Source organism: Fukomys damarensis, unplaced genomic scaffold (genome assembly GCF_012274545.1).
Source record: "Fukomys damarensis isolate Sample0158 unplaced genomic scaffold, DMR_v1.0_HiC HiC_scaffold_2, whole genome shotgun sequence".
NCBI classification, from domain to species: domain Eukaryota; kingdom Metazoa; phylum Chordata; class Mammalia; order Rodentia; family Bathyergidae; genus Fukomys; species Fukomys damarensis.
Window position 1 is genome coordinate 5,905,080 of NW_022900914.1, and position 26,546 is coordinate 5,931,625.

Here is a 26,546-nt window from a genome sequence, read left to right on the forward strand (position 1 = left end):
TGGAAAAAAAAAAAAAAAAAAACAAACAAAAAAAACAAAAAAAGAAAAGAAAAGAAATATGGCCTGAAATTTCATTTTTCACATTAGCAAAATCAAAATAATTTATTAACCAAACAACTCAAAAGGCTATACAAAAAAAAATTCTTTAAAATTCTTTGCAGTATTTAAACAGTACCATAATTTCAAATCTTAATTAATGATTTATATGGCATACTATAAATGAAGCGCAGTTTGTAGAAAAGTACATGTACCAAGGTTTTCTTACCCCCTAAAAATCTGCAGTCATTGTAGCACTATTTATAATTTTATTTACTAAACCAGTCTTTGCTGACATTTTTTAGCACTGATTTCCTAAAAGTACCAAGCCATGTTTTCTCAGTATCTTCAACATTAATGTGAACAGATACAGCACGTTTTCCTAACCTCACTTTAATGCCAAGGTACAGAAACAGGGAGAAAAACAATGTGTGAAGTCAAACAATGAGTCAGTCACTAAAATGACTCCCATTTAATTTATGACTGCCAAAAGCTCACCTTCTCCAACTGGATAGGCTGTGGAGGTAGGTTTCTTATTTATAGGTGCATACAAAGCTTCTGGCCTGCCAAATAAATACACCATAAGAAACAAAAATGAAACAAATGAAAAAGATACAAACAATCAAAACAACAGCAGCAAAAAACCCCAAAAACCAAACAAACCAAGAACAGTGATCTGATGAATATTTCAGTTTCAGCAGTACATTGTTTTAGGGTTTTCTCAAATTAATTCCCTGTCTCAGTATAGTCTATCAATTCTCTCATACACAAAATCCTTCTGCAGAAAGAACATCTAATTATAAACTTCTACACTTTATACTAAAGTAAGTTCAATATGGTTTGCAGTGTCTCAAATGTGAGCAGAACTATCTTTCAGATGGAACTTAAGACACTGGCACATTACAAAGTAGGCAAGTCCTTTGGTAAAGCATTTACAAGGCCTGGCTTGGGCAATAAAACGGCTTTTATTTGTTTATAGTATATTACACTAAAATACATAAGTAATAAAAGCTTTCTTAGATCTCAGAACAGTATAACTTTAATTTTCATTTTAATATAGAAAACCTGTTTTCAAAAGTCAGGAAGCCTGTCAGGTTTATGGACTAGATACCAGTAGGACACACCAGGCCCCAGGCCTCGGTATGAACTTTTCAGTGTAAGTGAAGTGGTTTTCAGGTTGACAGAAGGGAAACCTTACTAAAACTCACGGCCAGGACTGAAGAGACTGCCACGTTTAGTGCTGAAGTCTCCACTACTGCAGGCTCTCAAGTTACACGGCCCTGATCGTTTAGAATGAACAGGTAACTGAATGGAAAATTAGAGGAAATGCCCTCTAAAACATGTAAACATCATCTCTTTTAGCTTAAGTTTTCTTCTGTGTAAAACATGAAGAAGATTAAATAAGATTTCCTACAGAGGGCCAGGCACAATGTTGGCACACAAATTTCAGCAATGTATTACTGTTGTTATTTCACACTTCCAAAATTCTATGTCAATTTGAAAAGCAAATTCCTACATTTGAACCAAACATTATTAAGCAGAGATTCAGCACTCAAAGAATCCTTAAAGGTTATTTAGTTCAATCTTCCCATTCAGTCAGAGCACAGAAGACCGCAGGTTTCTCTGTGGCCTGGCAAGTACAGTAGAACTGGAACTCAGGTCTCCTGTTCCCAAGAGCAGCGCCTTTCATTATGTCAGACTGCTCTTCTGTCCAGATGAGCTTCCATGTGAACCACGGAAGACAGCTACCCACAGCCATGCTACAGTATATTTCTTCTTTGTATTAAAGATATTGGATAACTTGATTCCTCCACAGACCAGGAAATCAAGGCCAGATCTTAACTCTCTAGTTTTCGGTTTCTGCTCATTTGAAAGTTCATTCATTTGATCATTTATTTCTTTCCTCATTCGCTGAGCTAACGTAATTCAAGTTATTATGTACAAAGATTGTATTAGGCACGAAAAAACTGAAAAATAAATGATTACCATAAAAAAGATGGACCGGAAGCTCCATGAGGTTCCTCGATAACAATACAGGCTTAAAAAGTCAGTAACTGTAACACTACACGCTATGGGCAATTGTGACGTGACGTTTAAGGAACCCCAGATGCCCAGAGGTGGGAATGCTCCAAGCTGGTAAAGGTGAGGCCCTCAGTCAGGAATTATTTAGAAGTGGGGTGGAGTGGAGCACACCTGTATTCCAGCACCTGGTAGGCTGAGGCAGGAGCATCACAAGTTTGAGCCCCACCTGGGTAATAAAACAGTGCTGGGGACTTAGCTCAGTGTGAAGGCCCTGGGTTCAATCTCTAGTACAGAAACAAAACAACAAAAAAATAATTATTTAAAGATGAAAAGTTTTAGTAAACAAGGGAGAAATGCCCCTAAGGAAATGAAAAATAATTTCTCTAATTGAGCTTATGGCATCAAGAAAGCAATACATTAAGATTTCAAGTATAACACTTTGAAAACTTTATAAATCTGAAAAAAAAAAACTTGAAGAATAGTTTAAAACAAGTTCAAGCATCTGCATGTGCCTTTTTACCCTGAGAATCATCTTTTGGGTACCAAACTCAAGCACAAACTTTTATTACTGCAAATCTGTCACACAATGGCTGCCTTATTAGTGAGAGCACCAATATCCACATCTCATAGAAACAGAGACGCTTACTCTTCACGCTTCACTTCACTCCCAGGAATGATCTTGACGTAAGATTTTGGAAACCAGCCTCTTCTTCCATGTACCTCCCCAAACCACCAATTCTCTTGTTGCTCTAAGACAGTAATGATGTCATGCTTTGAGAAGTTCAAGTGGTTATCTTTCTTGGCAGTCCATGAACAAAGGGCCTGTGCTTTCAGGTTTTCTACAACCTGCCCCTGTGAACACACAGCCACACACACAGGGAAAAACAAATGAAATACCATGGTTACCAAGATGTCGGCTTCCCAGGATATAACATATTTATTGTGCAAACAGAGATTGGTTTGGTGTGGTGGTGACTTAACGGCAATCTACCACCTGCCCTAAAACTTTGTATGAGGGACAACCCAATCAGGAGCAGACTTCCTGAACACCTGCCATTCAGAAAACATCACCGATACAGAGGGAAGCGGTGAGTACTCAAGGGTACAAGCAAAGCCTACCTCGCACTAGTCTTCTAAATACTGTATTACGCCCTCTCACGTTTTAAAAGTATTTTGTAATCATCAAGTCCCTCTTTTCTCTACTTTCTTCTGTGTCTAAACTCCCTAAAGAAAAAACTGTCTTAAAGTTATCTTCCGGTGTCACCCCTCAATCCCTTACAATTTAGGTTTTGTATCACCACACGACTGAACCTTTTCCGGACGGGTTACAAATAACAACAGCAAAGTGAAAAGCTTCTTCTGAAAGCCTCCTCGCCTTGATCTCGGAACAGTGCTGACACTGCTGTAGTTCCTGAAGCTCCTCTGGTAACTGAGGGGTCCTCTTGTCCAGCCCTTTTCCCTTACTGTTCCACATGACCTCCAAGGTAATCTTATTTATGCCTCCCTATAAATCTATACTTTCCAGTGTAACTTTATCTCTTGAGCTCCCAACTTGCATATCAAATACCTGCTGGGTGTTCCCTCTGGCAGACACCTCAAGTCAGCATATCCTGAAATGTAATCACTCTGAGGGTTTAGGAACACTAAACCCACTCTACCAGCACTGTCCATCAAAGACAACGATATCAAAGTTCTTTCAGGTGCTCGAGTTAAAGACTAAAGAATTATCTTTAACTCCAGCTCCTTTTCACTCTCCACCTTCAATGAACTATTTTACGGAAATTCTTTTTGGTACCGGGGATTGAACTCAGGACCTTGTGCTTGCAAGGCAGGTGCGGCACCGCTGAGCTAAACCCCCGGCTTTTATGTCAGTTCTTTATACCTTCTATCATTTTTATTACTACACCACTGGTTTACAACACATCTCATAACTTAGTTATTGTATTAGCCCCTCTTAACTAATCTTCCTTTGCTTCCTTCTGCCAATATAGCCTCTACATTACCACCAGAGTTATTTTTCTTAAGCATACCATTAATTCCTCTCTTAAAAACCTCTCTCGGCTTGTCACTACCAAGTCGTCTAACATGGTATTAAATGCTCATCAATAAACCTCAACTTCACCTCTTAACCCTTTCTCTATGAATCCTGTATTCTAACTATACTCTCTAAGCAATTATCATTTCCCACAATCACTGTATTTCCCTGAAAATAAGGCCCAATCAGAAAATAAACCCTTGCACAATTTTTTCAGGATGGTTGTACTATAAGCCCCACTCCCACGGTAAGCCCCAGTTAAGATCATCAGCCAAACACATATGCTTTGTCGCAACACACGGCAGAAGTAGTGAACTGTAAAAGAAATATGTAATTAAATGTAAATACATAACACTGACATTACTACTTAAATAGTAAATTACAATTAAGTATTTGTAAGTACACAAGTGAGCACTTTGAATGAGCAATAAACACCTATGTAAACAGAGGAACTTGAGACTTACTGCCAGTGACCAATCAGAGCACAGACACAACGCACCAGTGATGTGCACATCTGATAACGAATGGACGTGGATGTGTCTAATAAGAACCCATACGCTGTATATTGCAACAGACATATTTAATGCACTCATGTGAAATAAAGAAATATTTCCTGAATTTGGTGCCTGCAATTTTTCTTTACTTTTGTGAGGACCATCATTGTTAAATGTCATTTTTGTTGCCTCTCTTGTCTTGTAAGTCTTTTGATTTAATGGAAACTTTGTGAAGCCTTACCTGCAAGAGATCGTGACTTGGGTGAAGAATTCATGGGATAACATCAATGACATTTGTGTTGCCAATGCACTGTGAGCAGGCTGCATGGACAAGAGCGCTCATTTAAGGAGCGCTGGTCATGAGATGGGGGCCAATGGTTCTACCGGAAATGGAGTCACAAGGAATTCAGACCGGAATTTGGGGTTTGAAGAATAACCGACAATTTTCCAGAGGAAGGGGATATGCGGGTATCTGAATAAATGTAGTTTTCTTTTTTTTTTTTCTGTTTTTTTGAGACAGGGTCTCACTATGTAGTTGAGACTGCTCTGGAACTCACTGTGTGCCCAGGCTGGTCTCAAACTCACAGCGATCCTCCTGCCTCAGCCTCCCGAGTGCTAGGATTACAGGCTCGTGCCACCATGCCCGGCTTAAATGTAGTTTTCTACATGAATAAATGTAGATTATTGTACATGAAAAATAAGACATCCCATGAAATTAAGTCCTACTGGGTCTTTTGAAGCAAAAGTTAATATAAGCCTCAGTCTTATTTTGGGGAAAATATGGCAGTTTGTACTGCTATGCTTCAGTGACTCTCCAAATTGTACTTTCACTGGAATAACTCCTGCTTGGTGAAATCCTGCTTATCAATGGCGGCCCTATTGAAATATGTTCCATTAGTGAAGATGACTCCAATTCCCAGACTGAGATGTTTTCTCCTTTCAGAATTTTGTAAGAATCTTTATTACATTTCTCCTACTTTGTAGTTATTGGCATATCTCCTTTCAGAATTTTGTAAGAATCTTTATTACATTTCTCCTACTTTGTAGTTATTGGCATATCTCCTTTCAGAATTTTGTAAGAATCTTTATTACATTTCTCCTACTTTGTAGTTATTGGCATATCTCCTTTCAGAATTTTGTAAGAATCTTTATTACATTTCTCCTACTTTGTAGTTATTGGCATATCTCCTTTCAGAATTTTGTAAGAATCTTTATTACATTTCTCCTACTTTGTAGTTATTGGCATATCTTTCTCCTTTATTAGATTATGAATTACTTAAAGGCAGCAAATTCTAACTTGTTTTTCCTTTAACTTCTAGTGCACAATAAAATTTGAGAATCTATAATGATTTAATAATCATTTATGAATCAAGGTGAATCTTATAGGACTTTATTGTGATAAAGCCTGCAATTTTTTTTAGAAATGTTAAGGTAACAATACTTATAATGATTATTATCTAATTTAAGAGACTAAATGCATATAATAAAGTTCCAAGGTTCTCAGATAAATTACTTATTTTAGAAAAAACTGTTCTGGTAATTAATTACTGAAAATTGTCTAATAATCATTCTTCAATTTCACATCACATGTTAAGCAGAGAAAACAGATGCTTTGGTTAAATGAGTGAATAACGCCTTGGTACAAAGTCTTCATTCAGTTTCATATTAACAGAGCAAATTCACAGAATAAAGTACACAAAATTACACACCACATACCTGTCCATGGATAGGTGATATGGACCCAGGGGACACAGTGCGAGTAAAAGCTGATTTTTTCTGCCATGAGGCATTAACAGTTAGGTTTGAAAAAGATACATTTTGATAATCAGTCACTGATGCTGGTTGACTTGAAGAAAGTGGTCTGCAAATATAACACTTTAATATATTTAATTGTTTAGACCCTAATGAAGTACCATCAATTTTTCTACTAGTATATCATATACAGTAGGTTTAAACACAGTTTGTGGGAAAAAACAATTCATGAACAAACTACTGACCCATGTTTTCATTTGATACATTTCAGTATTAGATTTGGAACGAGAGGTCCTCTTGGGAAAGTTCAGCCCTAATTAGCAGTATGAGGAAGTATCAGGCTGACACAATTATGCACTAGCATCTACATACTGACAGAGAAAGGAATTGCACCATTAACTCAAAACTTACTCGGACGAAGATGAGGTAGCAGGTAAAGATACTGTGGGAGGAAGTAAGGCCTTCTTAGGAGACATAGCTTTTTCACTTGATGGCAGTTTTTCTACATAGTTGCCTGGAAACCAGCCAAAGCTTCCCTGAAAACTACCATAAAGCCAACCAGGCTCTCCTACAGTTTTTTCATCAACCTATGGAAACAAAAAGAAGAGTTACTAACATTGCTCAGACCCAACATATTTACAGTGGAAAAAGGTGCAGACTACTGTATGGTATTCTCACTTTCAGAACTGAACCTATTAATTAATAGTTAAGGCTTTTTCTCCAAATTATTAGGTTATTATTTTATCCAAGTGAATGCATGGAAACAGTTTACAAAGACAAACAGCATTATGCAGAGCTTGTGATGAAAAACAATCTCCCCAAGCCAAGGCTCCTTTGCCCTGATTTCCATTGCTGAATAGCAAAACTTGACATTCTTCTTGGTTTCTTCTGTATTACTAAATACTACGTTGATCCTGCTATTTCTTAAATTTGTTCCATTATCCACACTGAGCTATATCCCTAGTCCCTTCTAATTATTTTTATTTTTGAGGCAGGGTCTCATTAACTCACTAAGTTGGCCAGGCTAGGCTCAAACTTGCAACCTTCCTGCCTCAGCCTCTCAGAATGCTAGAATTACAGAAGTATGCCACCACATCCAGCATTTTGTACCAAAAATCACTGTAATCTTTACTGATCCTTGAAGATTATCAACTTCCCCAAATCAGGCCAGAGTACATATACTATCATAAATAGCATATCACACTGTATTGCTTATGTGCACATCTCTTCTGTTTGTCTGTGAGCCTTTTTATTGACTCCATCTAGCCTTGTACATATCTGCCTACTTTGCTGAATAAATATGCCAACTGTGTCTTTGCTCCACTTTCCATTAAAATCATACAGAACCCATTAATATTTATAAAAATAGCTTTTGAGGGTATGATTAACATTAATTTCACATTTAAGAAGTTAAATTTGATGTTTTAAAATACGTATATGCCTGCATAAATCAATGTCAATCAAGATAACGAATATGCCCATCACCCCACAAAGTTTCCTCCTGTTCCACTGTCAATCCTGGCCTGCCTTCTGTTACTATAGATTAGTCTGCACTTTCTAGAATTTTATATAAATAAAATTATACAATATGTGTCCTTTTCCTATCTGCCTTCTTTCACACAACTGATTTTGCAGCCTGTCCACATTATAACGAGTATAAGTCACTCATTCCTTTCTTCCAATTCTTGTTTTATTAATGCGTGTCTGCAGTGCCTGATATTCACCGCGGCCTTCGCTCCTTTTGTTGCTTGAGTTATTCCATCATATGGAAATGCCAAACTTTGTTCATCCTCTCATCAGCAGATAAAACAATGGAGTTCTTTCCAGTCTTTAGCTATTACAAATAAAGCTGCTATGAACATTTCCCTTCATATGGAAATACTTTGTTTTCTTGGGGAAATAGCTAAGTGTGGAATGGCTGGGTCATATAGAAGGTACACATTCAACTCTTTTTTTTTTTTTTTTTGGTACTGGAAATCGAACTCAGGACCTTGTACTTGCCAGACAGGCATGGGCACCACTGAGCTAAATCCCAGCCCTTCTTTTTGTTTTTAAATAATGGCCTGTTAAGATATAATTCACATACCATACAGAAACTAAAGTCCAAGTTTGCAGCTTCTAAAACCTATACTGTTTCCATTATACTATACTAGCTCTAGCAAAAGCGACTCTCTGAATCTTCTCCTGTGCATACATTGTACAGATTGTGACAATGCAATAACCTTTGTTCCAAGGGCTTCAGAACCTAATTCTAGTGCTTTTTAACAGTTACCACAAAATAACCAGTGCCTCAAAATTTTATTTTTTTTGATATTTTGAGACAGAGTCACACTATGTATTTCAGGCTGGCCTTGAACTCATGGTGATTCTCCTGCCTCAGCCTCCTTAGTGATGGAATTACAGGCATGTGCCACCATACCCACCTTCAAAATTTTATTTTTAATTTGTTAAAATAATATAATCAGAACCACCTTTTATAATGGGAAACAACATGGCATAGTTAAAAGAACACTGTACTTGGGAATCAAAAGACAAATACTTGCATTCCACTCTGGCACTGCAATGCTGACAGTTACAATTTGTGTGACTCTAAGCTTCCGTGCCTAGAATATAGTAGTAATAAAAACAGTTCTATACACAGGAATGTTACACAGGAGGCGTGTTCTAAGGACCAACTGAAGTGATGTTTATGAAACTTTAAGAAAATAACTGAAAAATTCTGGTCAATGTGTTATTATAGAAAGTAATATTTTACAATGTATTCAGCTTATTCGGTAGAAAAAAGACTTTATTTCCTACCTGAATTATATCCCCAGAGCTGAAACTCATCTCATCATGGTTCCTTGCTTCAAAGGGGTATAATGCTCTATAATTCACCAAAGCAGTAGCTGTCTCACCTAAAGAGAAGGTAATTGTTATAAGCTGCTACTTTCATGTATATACATCTTTGCTATGAATCAATAAAGACCTCTTAAAACCTGAAAGAAAAAGTTGAGCATCAAAAAGGTACAATGAAAATTCACTGGACACAGACTTGTTAGGACTTAAAGGTCCCAACCAATCATATAGTCAATATTAAAGCAAAGAAGGATGTTCCTCTCAAATAAGGCAGGAGGCAGTAAAACAGGGAAGCTGTGCAGGCTGAGGCACAGGATCCTGGAGGGTGGGGATGGAGCCAGGCCAGGCCACACCCTGCACAGGGGAAGGGGATTAAGCAGGGTTTCTTCTGTGGGGGTCAGGACCCAACAGGGAAGAAAAGCACAAAGGGTCACAAATGACATCAACAAGTAAACCAGGTTGGCTGAAGAGTTACCAGTGAGCTACTAAAGGTCAAACAGTAGAAGTCTACTCGATTTGATAAGATTAGAAATATTTTACTTGCTCATTTTTAGAATAGATGCTTTAGCTTGTGACATTCTGAACACATTGTACTGTTAATATGAATTGAAAGGTTTATGCATGCAAAAGAGGATACAACCATATTAAAGTACTATACGAAAGGCCTGGGAGGGAGATAAAAAACGAAGTGTTTGATTGCAGGGCCAGGGCTTTAGTTCAGTGGTTCCACCACCTGCCTCAAAAGCTCAAGGACTGAGTTCAATCCCCCGTACCAAAAACAAAACCCAAAAAAACCAAAGTATTGCTTCTGAGAAAAGTTCAATGTAGTGGTTCCACCACCTGCCTCAAAAGCTCAAGGACTGAGTTCAATCCCCCGTACCAAAAACAAACAAAACCCAAAAAAACCAAAGTATTGCTTCTGAGAAAAGTTCAATATGTAAAACCTTAAAATTTACTGTTGTTTCATTAAAATAAATAGCTTAGGGCTGGGGATTTAGCTTAGTGGTTCCGCTGCCTGCCTTGTAAACACAAGGACCCAAATTCGAGCCCTGGTACCAAAAAAAAAAGCTTAGTTATACTGATTGAATAAAATATTCAAAACTGTTTATACAGTACTTATGAAAACTATGCCAGGGTCTTTTCAGGCAGTCAGTGGTACACTATCTGCTCTCCTCCTGCTGTGCTTAAGATTTCTGTCCTCTATTTTAGGAGGTCTACAGACTTCTCATCCAAGATTAATTCTAAATGTTTTTTCTAAGATTAGCATCTTTGCTTTTTCTTTTTTCTGTCTCTCATTAGATTGTTGCTTTGCCTTAAGAGAATCAAATATATTTTTATCTTTTCCTTACATTGTTTCTCTTCAGCTTTTCGATCCTCTTGAATTTTTTCTTGTGTTTTTTCTTCCTGAAGTCGCTTCTGTTTCTCTTCTTCCTCCTTTCTAAGACTTTCTCTCCATAAATTTTCTTTTCCTTGCTTTGCTTTCCTTGAAATAGAACAAAAGCAGTTTGCATAATGCCATAATGTTTTCTTTACACTAAATAAAAATGTAATAGAAGTTCTGGTTCCTGTAGCTGGAGAACTAGCAACAAGGTATTAGTGGAGGGATGGGAGAAATAGCAGAGGTGGATCAAACTGAAGCCAGTCAATCAGTCTTGGGCTAAGGGGTCAGCTGGGAAGCATAACTGAGAGTTCCCCACACCTCAAACTACCCACTGCAGCCAACTTCCCAATCCAAGGAGAGGAGGGGAAAAAATGGAACAATTTTGCAAACATCTAAAAATCCTTCCCACCCAGATTCTTCAGGAGGCCGGACTTCCAGCTTTAACCTCCTGTTCTCTCTAGTCCTTGCCGTGGGAACTTAGTGCTGTGGAAGTGGGAGATGCTTCTGAAAAGCTTGCCTGCTTTTTGAACTATCTTCTCAAAAAGTTTTTTATACTTGCTTAGATAACATTTTTCTCTGTAGGCCCATAGGACCACGCTTCTGTCATTTGATCACTGAGATGTTTGTTTGTTTGTTTAAAGACAGGGTCTTGCTTTGTAGCCCAGGATGGTCTTGAACTCAAAGCAGCTGTCCTGTCCCATCCTAAGTACTGGGATTATAGGCGTTTACCACCAGGTCCAGCTGATAGTTAAGATGATCTTCAATCAGATTTAATTATTTTAGTGTTAGAACTAATAGTACACACCATAGTTTTCCCTTGCATGTATTTTTATAAACTTCCTACGAGGCAGAAGAGCCACCACTAAATTTAGTACCTTCTCAAGGCACGATATAGGCAGTGGAGCCTATAGACTGTAGCCTATAGCGATAGACTGTAGCCGTCTATCACTGGGACTGGAGAGCACATACCCCATCAAAGTGGGAATCCTGGCTTACGTCTAAAGTTCCTATTCCTTAATTCCTAATCAAATTTGGAAACCCTGAATAATACAAACAACTGTAGGCCCTTGATCATTTAGTCTTTTCTCTTCATCCCCAAACTGTCTCCTGGTTTCCTGATGCCCCATCAGCTTCCTTCAACCCTTTCTAAACCCTCCTGTCCTGTCTTTTTCATCACAGGGTGCTTTCTCCAAGGGCTTTCTGTAACTGAAATTTGGGTTTCCTGGAGGACTGTTTTTCTGGTCATCTTTACTTCCCTTCAGCTGACTTTTCCAGCTCCCCTGTGTTTTTCCTGATGCCTTCCAAGCTTACAGTGACTGTATTAGCCTCATTTGATTTCTCATAGCATTTAAACACCACTATCCAAGTATCTACCACATATCAGTGCGATAAATAAAACACCAGAGAGGTCATTCAATTCTGGTAAACTTTCTTATGCAAGAGCTAGTGGATAAGAAACTGGTTCAGTGCCAGAAGATATCTCAGAAGCCGGACAAAAGGGGCCACATCTATAATGTGAAACCTGTTATCAGTAACTTGGGATAATACCTGAGCAAACAACCACATGATCTAAAATGCAGTACTAAAACCCAGCTCTGGACGGATTAGATCCTACACATACTTCTGTCCTCTTTGTCTTTGTTTTCTTCCCTCCACTGCAGTAAGATAATAGGCAAGGGTGGTGAATGAAATGAAAGTGTGTATTACTCATGTGGTCTGTTGGCTAAAAGAAATTATGAGTGGAATGAAGAGTTACCAATGTAACTGTGAGTGTCAACAGAAAGTTCTGACACAATGACTAGCGGTGTAACCACTGCAAAATTCCCTTGTGCAACGTTAAGTGGCAAATGAAGAATTCCACTGTTTCTACTTCTATAGTATTCTATTATCTCTCATTAGGAGGCCACAAAAGTAGGGATTTTAGAGTAAACAGTATTCAAGCTACTTATTTAACTGTCTGAATCCCCTACTATAATTATGAGGAATCCAGAAGCAAAGGGTAATTCAGGGTTTACCTGCAACTCAGTGTACACAGTATAGTCTGCCAATAAAAATGTGCTGGAAGTTGCTTTTCTGAGATCAAGAATGAAGTCTGTAAATGTAGCAGTCTTTCTTTCTTCCTCAGTGACCAGCTCTTTTGCAGACATTACTCATCTACTCTTCACCACAGCCAAAGAATATTGGCTTATTGATATTTGTTAAACAAGTATACTAACTTCTTACACTAGATAACTTGGGGGAAAGAGGACTATATCAGGAAAGGATTTATTTTTAAAAAATATTGGGATTGAAGCCAGGGCCTCCACAATAAGCTACCCTTTTAAATTTTTAAAATTCTGAGACAGGGTCTTGCTAAGTTTTGCTCAGACTGGGCTTGAACTTGGGATCCTCCTGCCTTAGCCTCCAAGAGCACTAGGATTACAGGTGTGCAACACCACATCTGGCCAGAAAAAAGGATCTTAATGATAGAAAAAGTCATGTAAAATCACTAAAGGAATGGTTCTAGGCTTTAGATATCCCGTGTAATTTACTTCTTAAGAATTTGCTAAAAAAAAAAAGAAGAAGAAAAAAAAAAGAAATTGCTATAGATGGAGACTCAGTATACTTAAAAAAAAGAATTTGCTATAGATGGAGACAATCAGTATACTGCATCTCCGTGGCATAAAGAGAAATGCACCAGTACAGTATTTGACACACAATCTTTTCCTATAAAATTAAAATTAAATACTTGTTTTTTATGATCTTTCCAGAAAAAGTAATAGATTTCCTATAGGAAAATAGAACTAATGACTGCTTGTTACATGCAAGATAATATACTGTGCACTATATTAGATGATTTAATGTTCACTACTACCTATTACAACTGTGTGTATTGGGCCGGAGATTTAGCCCAGTGGTACCACCACCTGCCTTGGAAGGGCAAGGTCCTGAGTTCTATCGCCAGTACCAAAAAAACAAAACAAAACAAAAACAAAAAAAACCACAAAAAACTGTGTGTATTAATGTCTTTTTTTCAGATGGAGAAACTGAGGTTTAGAAAGATTAAGTGACTTAACCTGGATACCCAGGTCCTAAGTGGCACATGAAGAATTCTAACTCAGGTCTTGCTCTGAAGTCTGTATTTTTTACTTACAAAACATAAAATTCATGACTGAAGAGGAGGATTGAATTTATAAAATTTAGAATATGATTAGCATGCTAGCGTAATTTTTTCTTCCCCTTAAATTTCCATAGTTAAGCTAAAGATACAGGCAATAAAATTAGAATTCTACTAGCAACGAAGCATATTATAAGTTATATTACCTTGAAGCCTCATCTTCTAGTTTCTTTTTCTGTATTAGCTCTAATCTTTTTCTTTCAATTTCCTTCAACTTGTCATGTTTGATCTTATGAAGCTGTTCAAGGGCTAGCTGCTGTGTATTGTAGCTTTCTCTCAGTTCCTAAGGATAAAATGGAAATAAATTAATACTTGCATGATTTAAATACCCTCATTTATCGAATGTGACATTCACATTAAAAGACAAAAGTCCTACAACAAGTTAAAGATTTAAATTTTTAAAAATTTAGATGATAAAATCTTGGATACAAGTATTTAGGCCAAGCAGCTACTGAGACAAATATATGTTAAGATCACCTACTTTCATACCAGTTCATTTCTCAAGAACACAGAATCTTTAATAAACCAATTCTTTAATTTGGAATAGCATTTTCAATTAAAAAGCAATTCATTTAAATATGGGAGAATACTTTGCTTGTAATAACATTAAAGGGAATTTTGTTCAGTTATTATATATTTCAAGTTATCAGCAGCTGTATCTGTGAAGATCTTGAATGAAACACAAGCAATTATTAAATAATTTATTTCAAAACTAAAAGTGGAAAAGAAAGTATCTGCCTAAAACTGTGACTAAAATTAACCAAAATAATGAAAGGTACCAAATTCCAAACAGGAATTAAATAAGCAATTACTTGTTGAGCATCTAGTTGTATGCAAGGTGCCATTAAAAAATTCAAACAGGGGGCTGGGGAATTTAGCTCAGTGGTGCCACTGCAATAATTTATTTCAAAACTAAAAGTGGAAAAGAAAGTATCTGCCTAAAACTGTGACTAAAATTAACCAAAATAATGAAAGGTACCAAATTCCAAACAGGAATTAAATAAGCAATTACTTGTTGAGCATCTAGTTGTATGCAAGGTGCCATTAAAAAATTCAAACAGGGGGCTGGGGAATTTAGCTCAGTGGTGCCACTGCCTGCCTAGCAAGCACAAAGTCCTGAGTTGACTCCCCCTTACACAAAAAAAATAAAAAAAAAATCAAGCAGATCCAATTCCAGCTGCTTGACTCCTAACTCTATACTCTTTGGTGTCAAATAATTCACAATATCAAAGTGCCCATATGTAGGACAAAGACAAGTGCCTTACCAGAAACCTGCGTGCGTTTGCTGTTTTCTGTCCCCTTCTTTCAACACCCTCCTTCCCCTGGGTGCTCATTCCCCGCCATCCTTTGCAGCTTTGGTGGGTCTGTCAAAGTCAGCACTCCTCCCACTCCCACTCAGGGATAATCACTACGCTCGGTCTAACAGCTGCACCTCATACCTCCGCTTGGAATAACTGGTCTAAAAGACACGAATACAGCTGAAGCTGGAACAAAGAATTTTCACTGGATTCAGATGTACTGAATGGGCCCTGGAGGAAGAAACTTTTCTTTCTCTGGGCTCACTAAACTGGGATAAAGTAAACCTGGAGCTGCCTCACTACAAAGGGAGACCATGAACGTAGGAATCAAGTCAACACAGGAAAGTGAGAAGCAAGGATCAGAGTGGGCACAAGTGAGGGGAAACACTTAGGGCAGTAATCTTCTAGAGCTTTCAATGACACAAACAGCTCAACAGTACGGACACTGATCCCGGCCCCAGGAACTGTCCCTGTCCAGTAGCTTTTCTACCCGTTTAGTCATCATCCCCACATTCCACCAATAACCACTTGTTGGATGAACTACTTTGAATTGGATTTCTTTCACTTGAAATCTATAGAGTACTGAATAAAGGAGTGGGAAAAAGAGACTGGAGGAAAGGAAAAAACAAAACAAAAAACCTAAAGTAATTAAAAGAAATTTCATGACAAAGGTGGGAGCTAGACAATAGTTGGGTAGAATTTTTTCTCCGTTTCATATAAATTTCCATATTTGTGCACAAAATTTTGGCTCTTCTCCAAAGTTAAAATGACTCTAATGAAACGTAAATGTTCCTTGATGAAGACATCAAGGAAGCTATGACAGCACCATAAAAGACACTCATGAAAAAGGACTTTCAGAACTGCTTTAGAAAGTGGCAAGAAAAATGGGACACACGTTGGAAGCGAGAGGGAGGACTCTGAGGGGGGATTTATGGCAATGTGCCCTTTACTGTCACCGAATTTTCAATTTCATCTCATATACTCAGGTATAAAGCAACATAACTAAGTCAAACATTTTCACCAGTCACTGAAAAAGTCAAAGGATGCAAATTAGTGGCTCAAACTGAACAAATGAACAACTGGATAATAGAGCAATCTTGTCAAACATGGTGTTGTGACCACTTCTTTTTTCTCATGACCATTTCTGAGGCTCAGAAGATTAAATGACTTGATTGAGATCCCGCAGTTCTGAACTATTTCCACTGTATTGCTCAATCCTCTTCCATGGATGCTATACTTACTTTCAGTTGAATTAGATTAAATAACTACATTACTAAAATATTGTTATTTATTGGTTGGGAAAACATTTTAAAATTAAATGATTCAAAGGAATTTCAAATAAACAATGATTCCTTTCCATTCCAAAAGAAGGTGACTGAGAGACACAGAGCAGAGAGCTGCCTTCAGTTTCGGTGAGGAGACCCCACATGCACACCTCTCAGAGCGCATTAAAACAAACGGGAGCAATCATCTGCATCCAGTTTTTCCGACTTTGATAAGCCATCTCTAAGACTGGATTTTATGAGGAAATGTTCACTGTAATGCTAACTGGAAGGTAAGGCTAAAATGATGAAGTCTCAGTGGAAAGATCTGAGATAATCAGTCTCAGTGGAATTCTCCACGGGATTATTTTACCATTTTTAGTAACAGATCAGAAAGACAGACAGACAGATATAAGCTAAAGTAATGAAGACAGAATCTTATAGAAGCTCATGAGCCCCATGGGTATTACACAAAACTATGAGAAACCAAAGACAAAAAATTAACCAAAGGAAAAAGGGTTAAATTCTCTGAGCACTGACAGCTAATTTCATAATATAAAAATATGGAAGCCAAAACACAATGCTTTCTAATTACTTAAAGAAAACTACCCTAGAATTCTATAACATATGAAAAATATTTTTCAAAAATAAAAGTGAATTAGAGACATTTACAGAAATAAAACAAAACAGAATCCATCACTAATAAACCTATTTCAAAGTAAACACACTAAACAATAAAGGGCATTTTTCAAGCAGATGAAAAGTAATTGGAGATGAAGCATGAAGATACAGGAAAGAAAGATCAATAGAAACCTGGATAAATCTGGTATATCTTCACGAACACTAACAAAATAAACATGGGAGACATGTGATGATCAATGCAGTTAAAGTATTATATAGGAAGTAGTAAATTATATAGGAAGTGGTAAATTACTAATTTATATGAGACTCAAACAAATCAAGGATGCATATTGTAATCTCTAGGATATCCATCAAAAGAAAAGTAAAAGAAGTTATAAGTAAGCTACAAAGAAGAAAAAAGTTAAAAAAATATCAAAATCAAAATATATAAATTTAGTTCAACAGAGGGCAAAGATAAAGGAACACAAAATAGGTGAAATAAATACAAAGCAATCAGAAAAAATGGCAGATTTTTCAGATTTGTAATAATATAAAAGGTAAACAGACTACACCAATTAAAATACAAAGACAGATCTGAATCTTAGAGATTCCAATGATATGTTATTTAAGATACAATTTAAATGTAAAAACACAAACAGGCTCTACCTAGGAGGATGGAAAAAGATATACCATGGTTGTTGTAACCAGAATAGCTGGTCCAGTACACTACTCTTAGAAAAAGAAGTCTTTAAGGTAAGAAACATTCTGGAGGAATGTACTGTGATAATAAACCGCTCTACCCCCCAGGAAGATTGGGACATATCAAGTAACACAGTATCAAAATTTAAGAAGAAAAATCCCAGGTGGGCATGTGACACGTGTCTGGAACCAGCACTGTGGGAAGAGAGGTAGGAGATGCCAACTTCAAGCCCAGCTTGGGCAATTCAGCCAATTAGCGAGACCTTGCCTCAAAACAAAAATAAAAAAAGGAGTGGGGATGTAGCTCAGTACGAAGGCTCTGGGTTCAATCTCCAGTACCACAAAAAACAAAAACAACAACAGCAACAAAAACTATGAAAAGAGAAATCCATAACGAAGTGGAAGATTTCATCATACCAAACTCTGTAATTGACTGAAAAAGTGGACGAGAAGATCAGCAATCCAATCAACTACCTGGCCTTCACTCTAGAGCAGCAGCAGGTCTTGTCCAGAAGGCCATAAGACCTTGTAAGGTTTTTTTTTTATTTTTAAAACAGAATTCAGAGATCCAGAACTAAAACAAAAGAAAATTAACCTTCACTTTCACTAACTTCTACTTGAAGCATTTCTTCAATTTCAAGTGTAAGTAACAAACTATAGTAAGATTAGCTGCACTTGTGACATTTTTTGCCAGCACAAATAATATTTTCTCGTATTTCACAGGTAATTTGATATATACACATTACCTTGACTTCAAAATGGTATATGTCACTAGATTTTTAATTAAATTCATTAATGCAGAAACACATATATAAATAAATTTATCACTTTTAAAAGTATTTCGTGGCTCTTGCCATCTTTTTTTTTTTTTTTTTTTTTTTTTAGAGTCATGTTTTCATTATGTAGTTCAGACTGGCCTTGAGCTCACTATATAGCCCAAGCTGGCCTTGAACTTGTGGCAATCCTCCTGCCCCAGCCTCCTGAGTGTTGGGATTACAAGTGTGCACCACCAAACCAGGTTTACAATTTTTAAATAACTATATACTGTATTTCATTTTATGAATTAAATATATTATTTTGAGAAGAGGTCTGGAAACCACCAAATTGTTGAAAAGTCCAAGGTATAAAAATGGGTCAGAGGTTTTGCTGTAGAAACCAGTATTTCTTAGGGCTGGGGATTTAGCTCAGCCTCGTAAGTACGAGGTCCTCAGTCCCCAGCACACAAAAAAGAAACCAGTATTTCTTTCTATCCCACGTCTCACAGCAGCAGCTCTAGGCAAACACCTCCTGAGTATTAGACCCTACTTGGAGAAACAAGGTTCCAAAGGCAGGCCTGAAATTATCTGAAGGAACGAAGGGAACATTTCACTAATTTTCTTTACACGTGAAGTCCCTGACTTATGATTGCTCAAGTTGTGAACTTTCACAGGTGTACTGTGTAAAAGACTCGCTTTGTCGGCTTAGGAAGGAATCTAACAAACAATTCTCCTGGGTGTGGGAATTTTTTTTTTTTTTGATACCAGGGATCGAACTCAGGACCTTGCACTCTCAAGGCAGGCCAGAGGCACCACTGAGCTAAATCCCTGGCCCAGGAAAATATTTTTTCCAACATCTAGTATCCAGCTCATTAAAGTTTTTATTTACAGTTCAAAGGATTCATGTTGCTTATTACCAAAATTAGTTGGCTTTATTATATTTGCATAAATCAAACTCTCACCTTGCCATTGGCATCACTAATATAGGTTACTTTAGATCCTTGGGAGCATAGGATAAGACTTAACTCCCTGGAGGAAGTCACAGTTCTGGGGTTGACAGATTCTGTTTTCCTTCCCGACAAAAGCACTTGTCTAGTCATTAACCAAAGTAAACAGCAATGACTTCCCAAAACACTGAAGATATTTGGGAGATTCTGGACAATTCCTTCCCTAATATAGAATAAAAAATACACTGTATCTGTATAGCACATAAAAGTTCACAAAGCCCTTTTGTATACTTAGGCTATTTCATTCATTCATCATAAGATCCTTCAAAGAAGACAAGGTGGATATTGGCATTGTTCTACAAATGAAGAAAACAAAGTTTGGAGGCCAAACGACAGTCACAAAAGTTAGCAAATGACACGATCTGTACCAGTCTCACGTTTCCAGATTCCTAAGCCAGCATTCTTTCACTGCACTTCACTGTCAGCAAATGAACGCAAGAGTTTCAACCCCTTTTTGCCCTTGCTGCTACCTCCACTCCACTCTCGTCATTTTCTTTCTCCATCGTGAGCACCCCTTTCTCTCTTCATCCCTCACATCTACTCCATACTGCAGAACCTACTTTGATGATAATTCTTACCTTTAAATTCATTGTGGCCCCTTTTGGCCCATGTCTTATTGAAACCCATGCCTATATGAACCCAAGAAACTTTCATCAGCCTTCTCTGCTCACAAGTAAGTGGACGAACACTGGTGAAAATGATCATATAATTAGGCAGGCTGTTTCCAGTTTAAGTTTACAACCTCCAACTTCAAGGAGGCATCTAACGTTGCTCAACACACTTACTGCATTTCTCCAAGCTTGCAATCCCACCCTCACCAAGGTAAGTTTCATTCCTACTTCTCTCTCCTGAAATTTCCTAATCTTTCATCCATTCTGCTCACTACTAGCTTAAAAACTTTGCCTTATTAAGCCACCAGACTGAACTCCCCCATATACCATTTCAAAATCAGTAAAACTTCTTGCACCTGAGTTATTCTAACCCCCATTCCTTTACGGTCCAATTTATTTCCGATTTTAAGTCTTAAAGCAGTCAACTTCTTACTTTTCAACAACAAAATGAGCAGCATTCACACCTGTCTCTTTTCCTGTTACACTGGATGTATTCTTTACAACGTAATCTTAGAATCTATGCTCTACTTTCCCCAGGGCCTGTGCCTGATCAATTACCACCAATTTCTATATTCTGCCTCAGTTTCTCTTTTCCTCTCCTTCCTTTCATCTCTCTTTATTGTCCCCTTCAAGTCTATCTTAAGCCCTCTATCCAAACTCTTTCCTTCAGTGCCTGTTCTCTTTTCACTCTCCTCAGGCTGCTCATTCTCACTAAACCCTTGCCCAACTCCTGATCCACTGCAACGCAGCTTCTGCATCACCTGACTGAAATGTGACTTTCAGCATCTTCAAAGGTGTCCTGTTGACAAGTTAGTGGGTGGTTTTCAATACTACATTAACTGATCATTCTGTGTTGCTTTTATGACTCTAAAGCCCCCTTGTCTTTTCTCCTGTGACAATATAGTCAAGATGCCCGACCACTCTTGACAGTATAGATTTCATAACCCTTTAGGTTTTTAATCAACTCTGATGAATCAATAAACAGTGAAAGAGGAGAAGGCAGTAAGCAGAAGAAAGTAAGTAAAACAAGACACAAGAATAATCTTCTGGCCTGTGGAGAATCAAATGCTAACTGAGAAAAACAGACTGCATGAGAGAATACAGACCACAAACTACCACTGAAGCTCATTTTACAGAAGAAATGTAGGTTTAAATTCCTGTTCGATCTGTAGCCAAAGTTCTAAAACCAGATAATCCGGCCAGCCATGCTATAACCACACAGGCTGACTGTGACCCACGCAGCTGCCATCCTTCCAATCGGTCCCACCTTTGCTCAGGTAACGAAGGAGCCATACTTAAGTGTTCACTGCGAACTGCCTACTGCCATCCATTTCAGTCCTAAGTAGAAGTGTGGTCAAGGTATGTACGGGTAAGCAAGTGGTAAATATAAAGCACCTTTCTTAAACTGTGTTATTTATTGAGCATTTAAATACTCTGGCGGGGGCAGGGATTTAGCTCAGTGGTGCTGCCACCTGCCTCGCAAACTCAAGGACCTGAATTTGATCCGAGGAACCAAAAAACCAAACAAAACCTCTGGGTATTACACATGGCAAAGTGATTATATGAAATGCTGTAAATGAAATATTTTTACCTGAAGTGCAAGCACATCTAAATACAAGGCCTGCTAACGGACCTAACTAAATCTGTTTCTGCACTACTGGCTCTTTACAGTTTTCTTTGTGGTGGAAGCAGGATGTAACCTGATGCACACAGGACATAGCCCTGCCACAGATTTCAGAAAGCCAAGCCTTTCAGTCATACGGTTAAGTGATTCAATTTCACACCCTCAGCTTTCCTTCTATTTTAATTACTGGCCATCCCATTAGCTAATCTAGTAACAGGACATGGACATGTCTACCCTGTGGCCTGCCTTTTTTTGGCCCTCACTGTTTTGCATGAATTGAAATTATCTGGAATCACATATAAAATATATGATATAGTTAATGCACATAAGCAACAAAGCTTTCTTCGTAAAAACACTTATTATAACATTTGAAAAAACAAAGGCAAAAAAAAGAAAAAAAAGAAAAAAAAAAGGTAGGCCACAGGTTGGACATGCTTGGTAGTGAAACTGCCAGGCTCCTCATGAGACAGTTTAGTGAGGGGCCACTTTCCCAATTTCTGCATTAGACTCAAGCAGGCAGTCAGACAGCAGAGAGATATTCAAGCAAGCAGAAAGAAAAAAAGTCGTTATTGTGTATGTTATTTCAAACAAAGATATTCAGGTAAAGGCAAAGAATAGCTGTTTAAAAAGAAAAGAAAAGAAAATAGTAAAGTAATTCAAACAAAGGAGATAGATATTAGAAAATAACCTTAAGTAAGAGGAAGAGGTTGTTGAGACAGCTTAGCAGAGACAAAAGGCACTGAAGAACAGAGTCATCCATATTCCCACACTGTAAGATAAGGCAGATAAAAAGCCAGTTAAACTATGTACAGATTTAAAAAAAAATGTAGGGAGGATAACTTGGCTGGCTTGACTATCACTGACTAGTTATTTTGTTTTCTTTAATTTTTTTTTCTATAGGATACACATTTTATATTGGGGTATTATTAACATTTTCACCTCCATTTTCTCTCCTTAACTGAAGCCACCATGTTGTCTTTTCTTTATCAAGGTACTTACTCATAGCTGGAGTTAGGGTTATTCTAAATTAGCAAGACAAAAAAATAGCTTTCTTATAGAAATGCTATGTAACAACTTACGCACTAAAAATTATGCCCAGTTGGCAAAGGAAAGGGACTATTCCCAAAGTTGAATTATGCATAGTTACTCTAATTTTTACCTTCCATCATCTCCTTACATAGACACGGCTTCAGTATACAACACACTGTTAAGAAAGATAAGCACACAGTATGCTTTGGACATCTGCTCTACTACTGAGGAAACAATGAATCACAAACTTGATTTTTCTTGCAAAGTTTATGGAACCAGATTCTGCTTTTGATTTCACTGATTACTGCATTATTTCATAAAAGTTAAATTATATTGTAACAAAGGAACAAAAAAGAATTTCAGTATTAAAAGAGCCTCTACCACCAGAACTATTTTTAAATTGCCATGTTTTCCATTTTACACTGTTACCTATAATCGTGTTAGCTGACATCAGTTCTACAATATTGACAAGAAAAACTGTTTTTGAAATGCCCATAAACAGCACCTAGTTGTCAAAAACTGGAAACTGTGGCAAATGATATGTTCAGTAATGTGAAAGAATTTTTATAATATTTTAGAAAACATTAAAAATCTCGAAAACAGGTATAGTTGAAATTATGAAAATGTAATATAACAATAATAGCTTTGTTATTCCTTCCATTAAATAAAAATAAGGGTGGTAAGAAAGCAGCTACCTAGAAATGAATATAATAGAAAATCAATACCTTCAGTTGACTGTTAAATGAATCCATTTCTGAGAGCTTAGATGCAGTTTCTTTTTCAAGAGCATCTAATTGTTCTTTAAGTCTTTGGCATAATTCTTCCTTTTCTACTGATTTCTTATGAAGTAAACTGATCCCTGAATCTGAAATACAAACATCAAACAATTTATCTTTGATAGATGTTCACTCAGTTTCATTATTCTATTTTTCTGTTTAGGAGCAATAGCACATTATTTTACTTTTCTGTTTTTTTTTCTTTTTCTTTTTGGTACTGGGGATAGAATTTGGGACCTTGTGCTTGTGAGGCAGGTGGCAGAACCACTGAGCTAAATCCCCAGCCCAACAGCACATTATTTTAGGTACTATAACTTCCATATCTTTGTTCTGATTTCTGGTAAGGCAAGTCTCTGCACCCCAGTGTTCTCTTTTTCAAGTCTTGCTCAGTTTTACACATTTCCCCTTCCAGATGAATTTATGAATTATCTTTCCAAGTTTCATGTAAAGAAACCTGAATAGAACTGAATATACTGGATGAATTAGAGAGCTGGTACAGTTATTGCATGCATAGTATTATTAATTCACTCAGGAACATAAAACATCTCCATTCAGCAATCTATCATTAAAGTTTTACAGCTGTGTAATTCTTTGCTATTCATAAAGTGAGCATATACATTTTAACAGCAAATCTGATTCAAGTTAGAATGGAGGTCTTGGTGGTAGGCATGGATTTGAGCACCACCACTGTACTATCTTGAGGAACAACTTGATCTCTCGGAATCTCAGTTCTCCTGAGCTGCACAATGGGAATGACTATACTGAACCGTATAATAACTGTATCTGTTGTAAAGATTAAAGAAAACAACACATGCCTGCCTAGCATGGTGCCTGGCACGTGAGTGTTAGTGTTAAATGGTACTTTTAGAGAGAGGAAAATCTAAGGCATATGCAGTATGAGTCAAACAAAAAAACAAAAGTTGCCTCTTTTGAACTGGACTGTTATATACATAGGCCAGTAATAATAGTAATAATAGTTCAACAGATAGAATACTTCTACCAAATTCCCAGTTAGACACAGTCAACATTTGATTCACAACTGAAATACCAACAGTGATGATGGTGTATTTCTGCCCCTGCACAGACTCATCCTGTCTGGGATGCTTGTGGAGGGATGAGTTAGGAAGCTGATTCACTTGGACCAGAAAGAAGCAGAAGCAAGGAAAACTGTCTGAGAAGAGACATGGACAGACCCTTTTAGTGGAAAGCAGTAGACATGCTAGGAATAGTTCACAAGAGTAAACTTTATTTTGCTGTTCCTTCCATGTGTATTGTCCTTCACTAGCACAACTCTCCCGGCTTCAAGGACCTGCGCATGTGCTACCTAGACTCTTCCTCGTCCTTGGTCTCTGAAGACTGTGCCACCCTCAGGAAATCTGCACTCATGTTTTTCAGGTGCAGCATGGAGATAAGCCATGCTGTCCCATTAATTTTTTTGTACCGGGGATTGAACTCAGGACCTTGCGCTTGCGAGGCAAGAGATGGAACTAATGAGCTAAATCCCCGGTCCTGTCCCATTAATTTTTGCCAATACTGAGATGGTATTTTGATTTGTCACCTGTCTTGTTTCTTTGTCTTATTTTTCAATTTGTTTCATACTTAGACAAAGAAGAAGCATGTTTATTGGACCCACTAAGCAGCCAAAGTATATTAAAAAGGGCCTTGGCATGGAAATACTGGTAGGTACTCAAGGGTGACATTTAGGATATGTCTTTGAACCTTTTTTGTGGCTATCCTGTTACTGGCATGCTATCCGACATAGTCTTACTTTATTTTACTTTTTAAGTTACATGTTTGGAATCTGGGCCAGGAAAAATGTCATATTCCATAAATCACACTGGAATATTTTGTCCCACAGGTGCCAGAGGGCCAGGATGGTGAGAGTCTTCATAGGAGGCAGTGTAGATGATATGAAGGTCTAGCAGGGGCACAGCACACGCTTGGCCCTAGCACCACTGTACGCTATCACCTTGGAGCTGTATGCTTGGCTCCACAGAGAAGTCTTCTCCTGAACAGTTCTTTATAAAGGGTGCAGCATTTTGGAAAATGTATGTTGTTTGAGAGCCAGGTGTAGATCTTGTTTAATTATAGTCTAATATTTTGATTGACATTTTAATATAAATTAATATATCAAGATAGAGGAAAACATACCATAATTATTACTTATGTTCTGACATCTGTGATATTTTTCACACTATTTTGCAATTTTTAACTTACAGACCCCAAGTTATTTATAACAGAATAACACTGTTTTTCAAAACTAACAGAATACGATCGATACAGTTATTCAGAAAAATAAAAGAGAAAACAAAACTTAGGCTTACCAGGTGTGTTATTCAGCTGCATGTTTTTAATTCTTTCATTCAGTAACTGCTTCTCAGGTACCAAATAAATAAGCTTATTTTGATATTCCTTATAAAAAGAAAAATAGCATCTGGTTAAAACTGTAATGTTCAAGAATTTTTCAGAAAATTTAAAAACATGATTTAACATGTTCCCACTGGTTTGTACCATTGGCGGTGCATGCGTGCCTGTCCCACTGGGCAGCTGGTACCACTGGTGGTACAAATGGATCTAATCACTTTTATCAGTCTTTTTACTACTAAAATTAATGAAAAGCCACTCAATGGGACAGTCATGCATGTACCACTGATGGTTCAAGCTGCGTAGCAGCGAGACATATAAATTACAGTCCTCTTGGGAATGTTCATCTTTTTTTTTTTGAGACAGGGTCTCACTTTGCAGTTCAGCCTGAACTCATTATGTAGCCCAGGCTGGCCTTAAACTTGCAGCAATGCTCCTGCCCCTGCCTCCTGAGTGCCGGGATTACAGGTGTGTACCACCACACCTGGCAGTGCTAATCATTTCTGAAGTTTAGTAGAGGAATAACTGGTAATTGTAAAATGCTCCTAACTTATGAATAACCTGGAAGGGAAGTATGCAGGATTTAAAAAGCAAATGTTTAAACATCCATTTATAAATAACTGGCTGAAATTAAAAGGCAGTGAAAAAAAGCTTTCATGAGTAGGCTACATGTGGAGGTTCATAATTTTCAGTGTTCTAATGGATGACGCAGGCAAAGATAGAGAGGTCGTTGGCAACTGCACTACAGGGTGTGTGCAGTAAGTGGCCAGAAGACTCCAGAATGC

At 37.5% G+C, this 26,546-nt stretch overlaps 1 protein-coding gene across 1 annotated transcript in view; it reads right to left on the reverse strand.

Moving 5' to 3' along the window:
* Positions 1–26,546, reverse strand: part of Itsn2 (intersectin 2) — a 101,675-nt gene that overhangs the window by 45,493 nt on the left and 29,636 nt on the right. Inside the window, exons 14-23 of the mRNA XM_033762143.1 lie at positions 25,722–25,809; positions 23,347–23,486; positions 22,281–22,361; positions 13,862–13,998; positions 10,527–10,660; positions 9,139–9,236; positions 6,751–6,926; positions 6,304–6,448; positions 2,705–2,910; positions 535–599 (exon numbers count right to left, since the gene is read on the reverse strand). Coding sequence (XP_033618034.1) covers positions 535–599; positions 2,705–2,910; positions 6,304–6,448; positions 6,751–6,926; positions 9,139–9,236; positions 10,527–10,660; positions 13,862–13,998; positions 22,281–22,361; positions 23,347–23,486; positions 25,722–25,809 — 1,270 coding nt within the window. The remainder of the gene's footprint in view (positions 1–534; positions 600–2,704; positions 2,911–6,303; positions 6,449–6,750; positions 6,927–9,138; positions 9,237–10,526; positions 10,661–13,861; positions 13,999–22,280; positions 22,362–23,346; positions 23,487–25,721; positions 25,810–26,546) is intronic.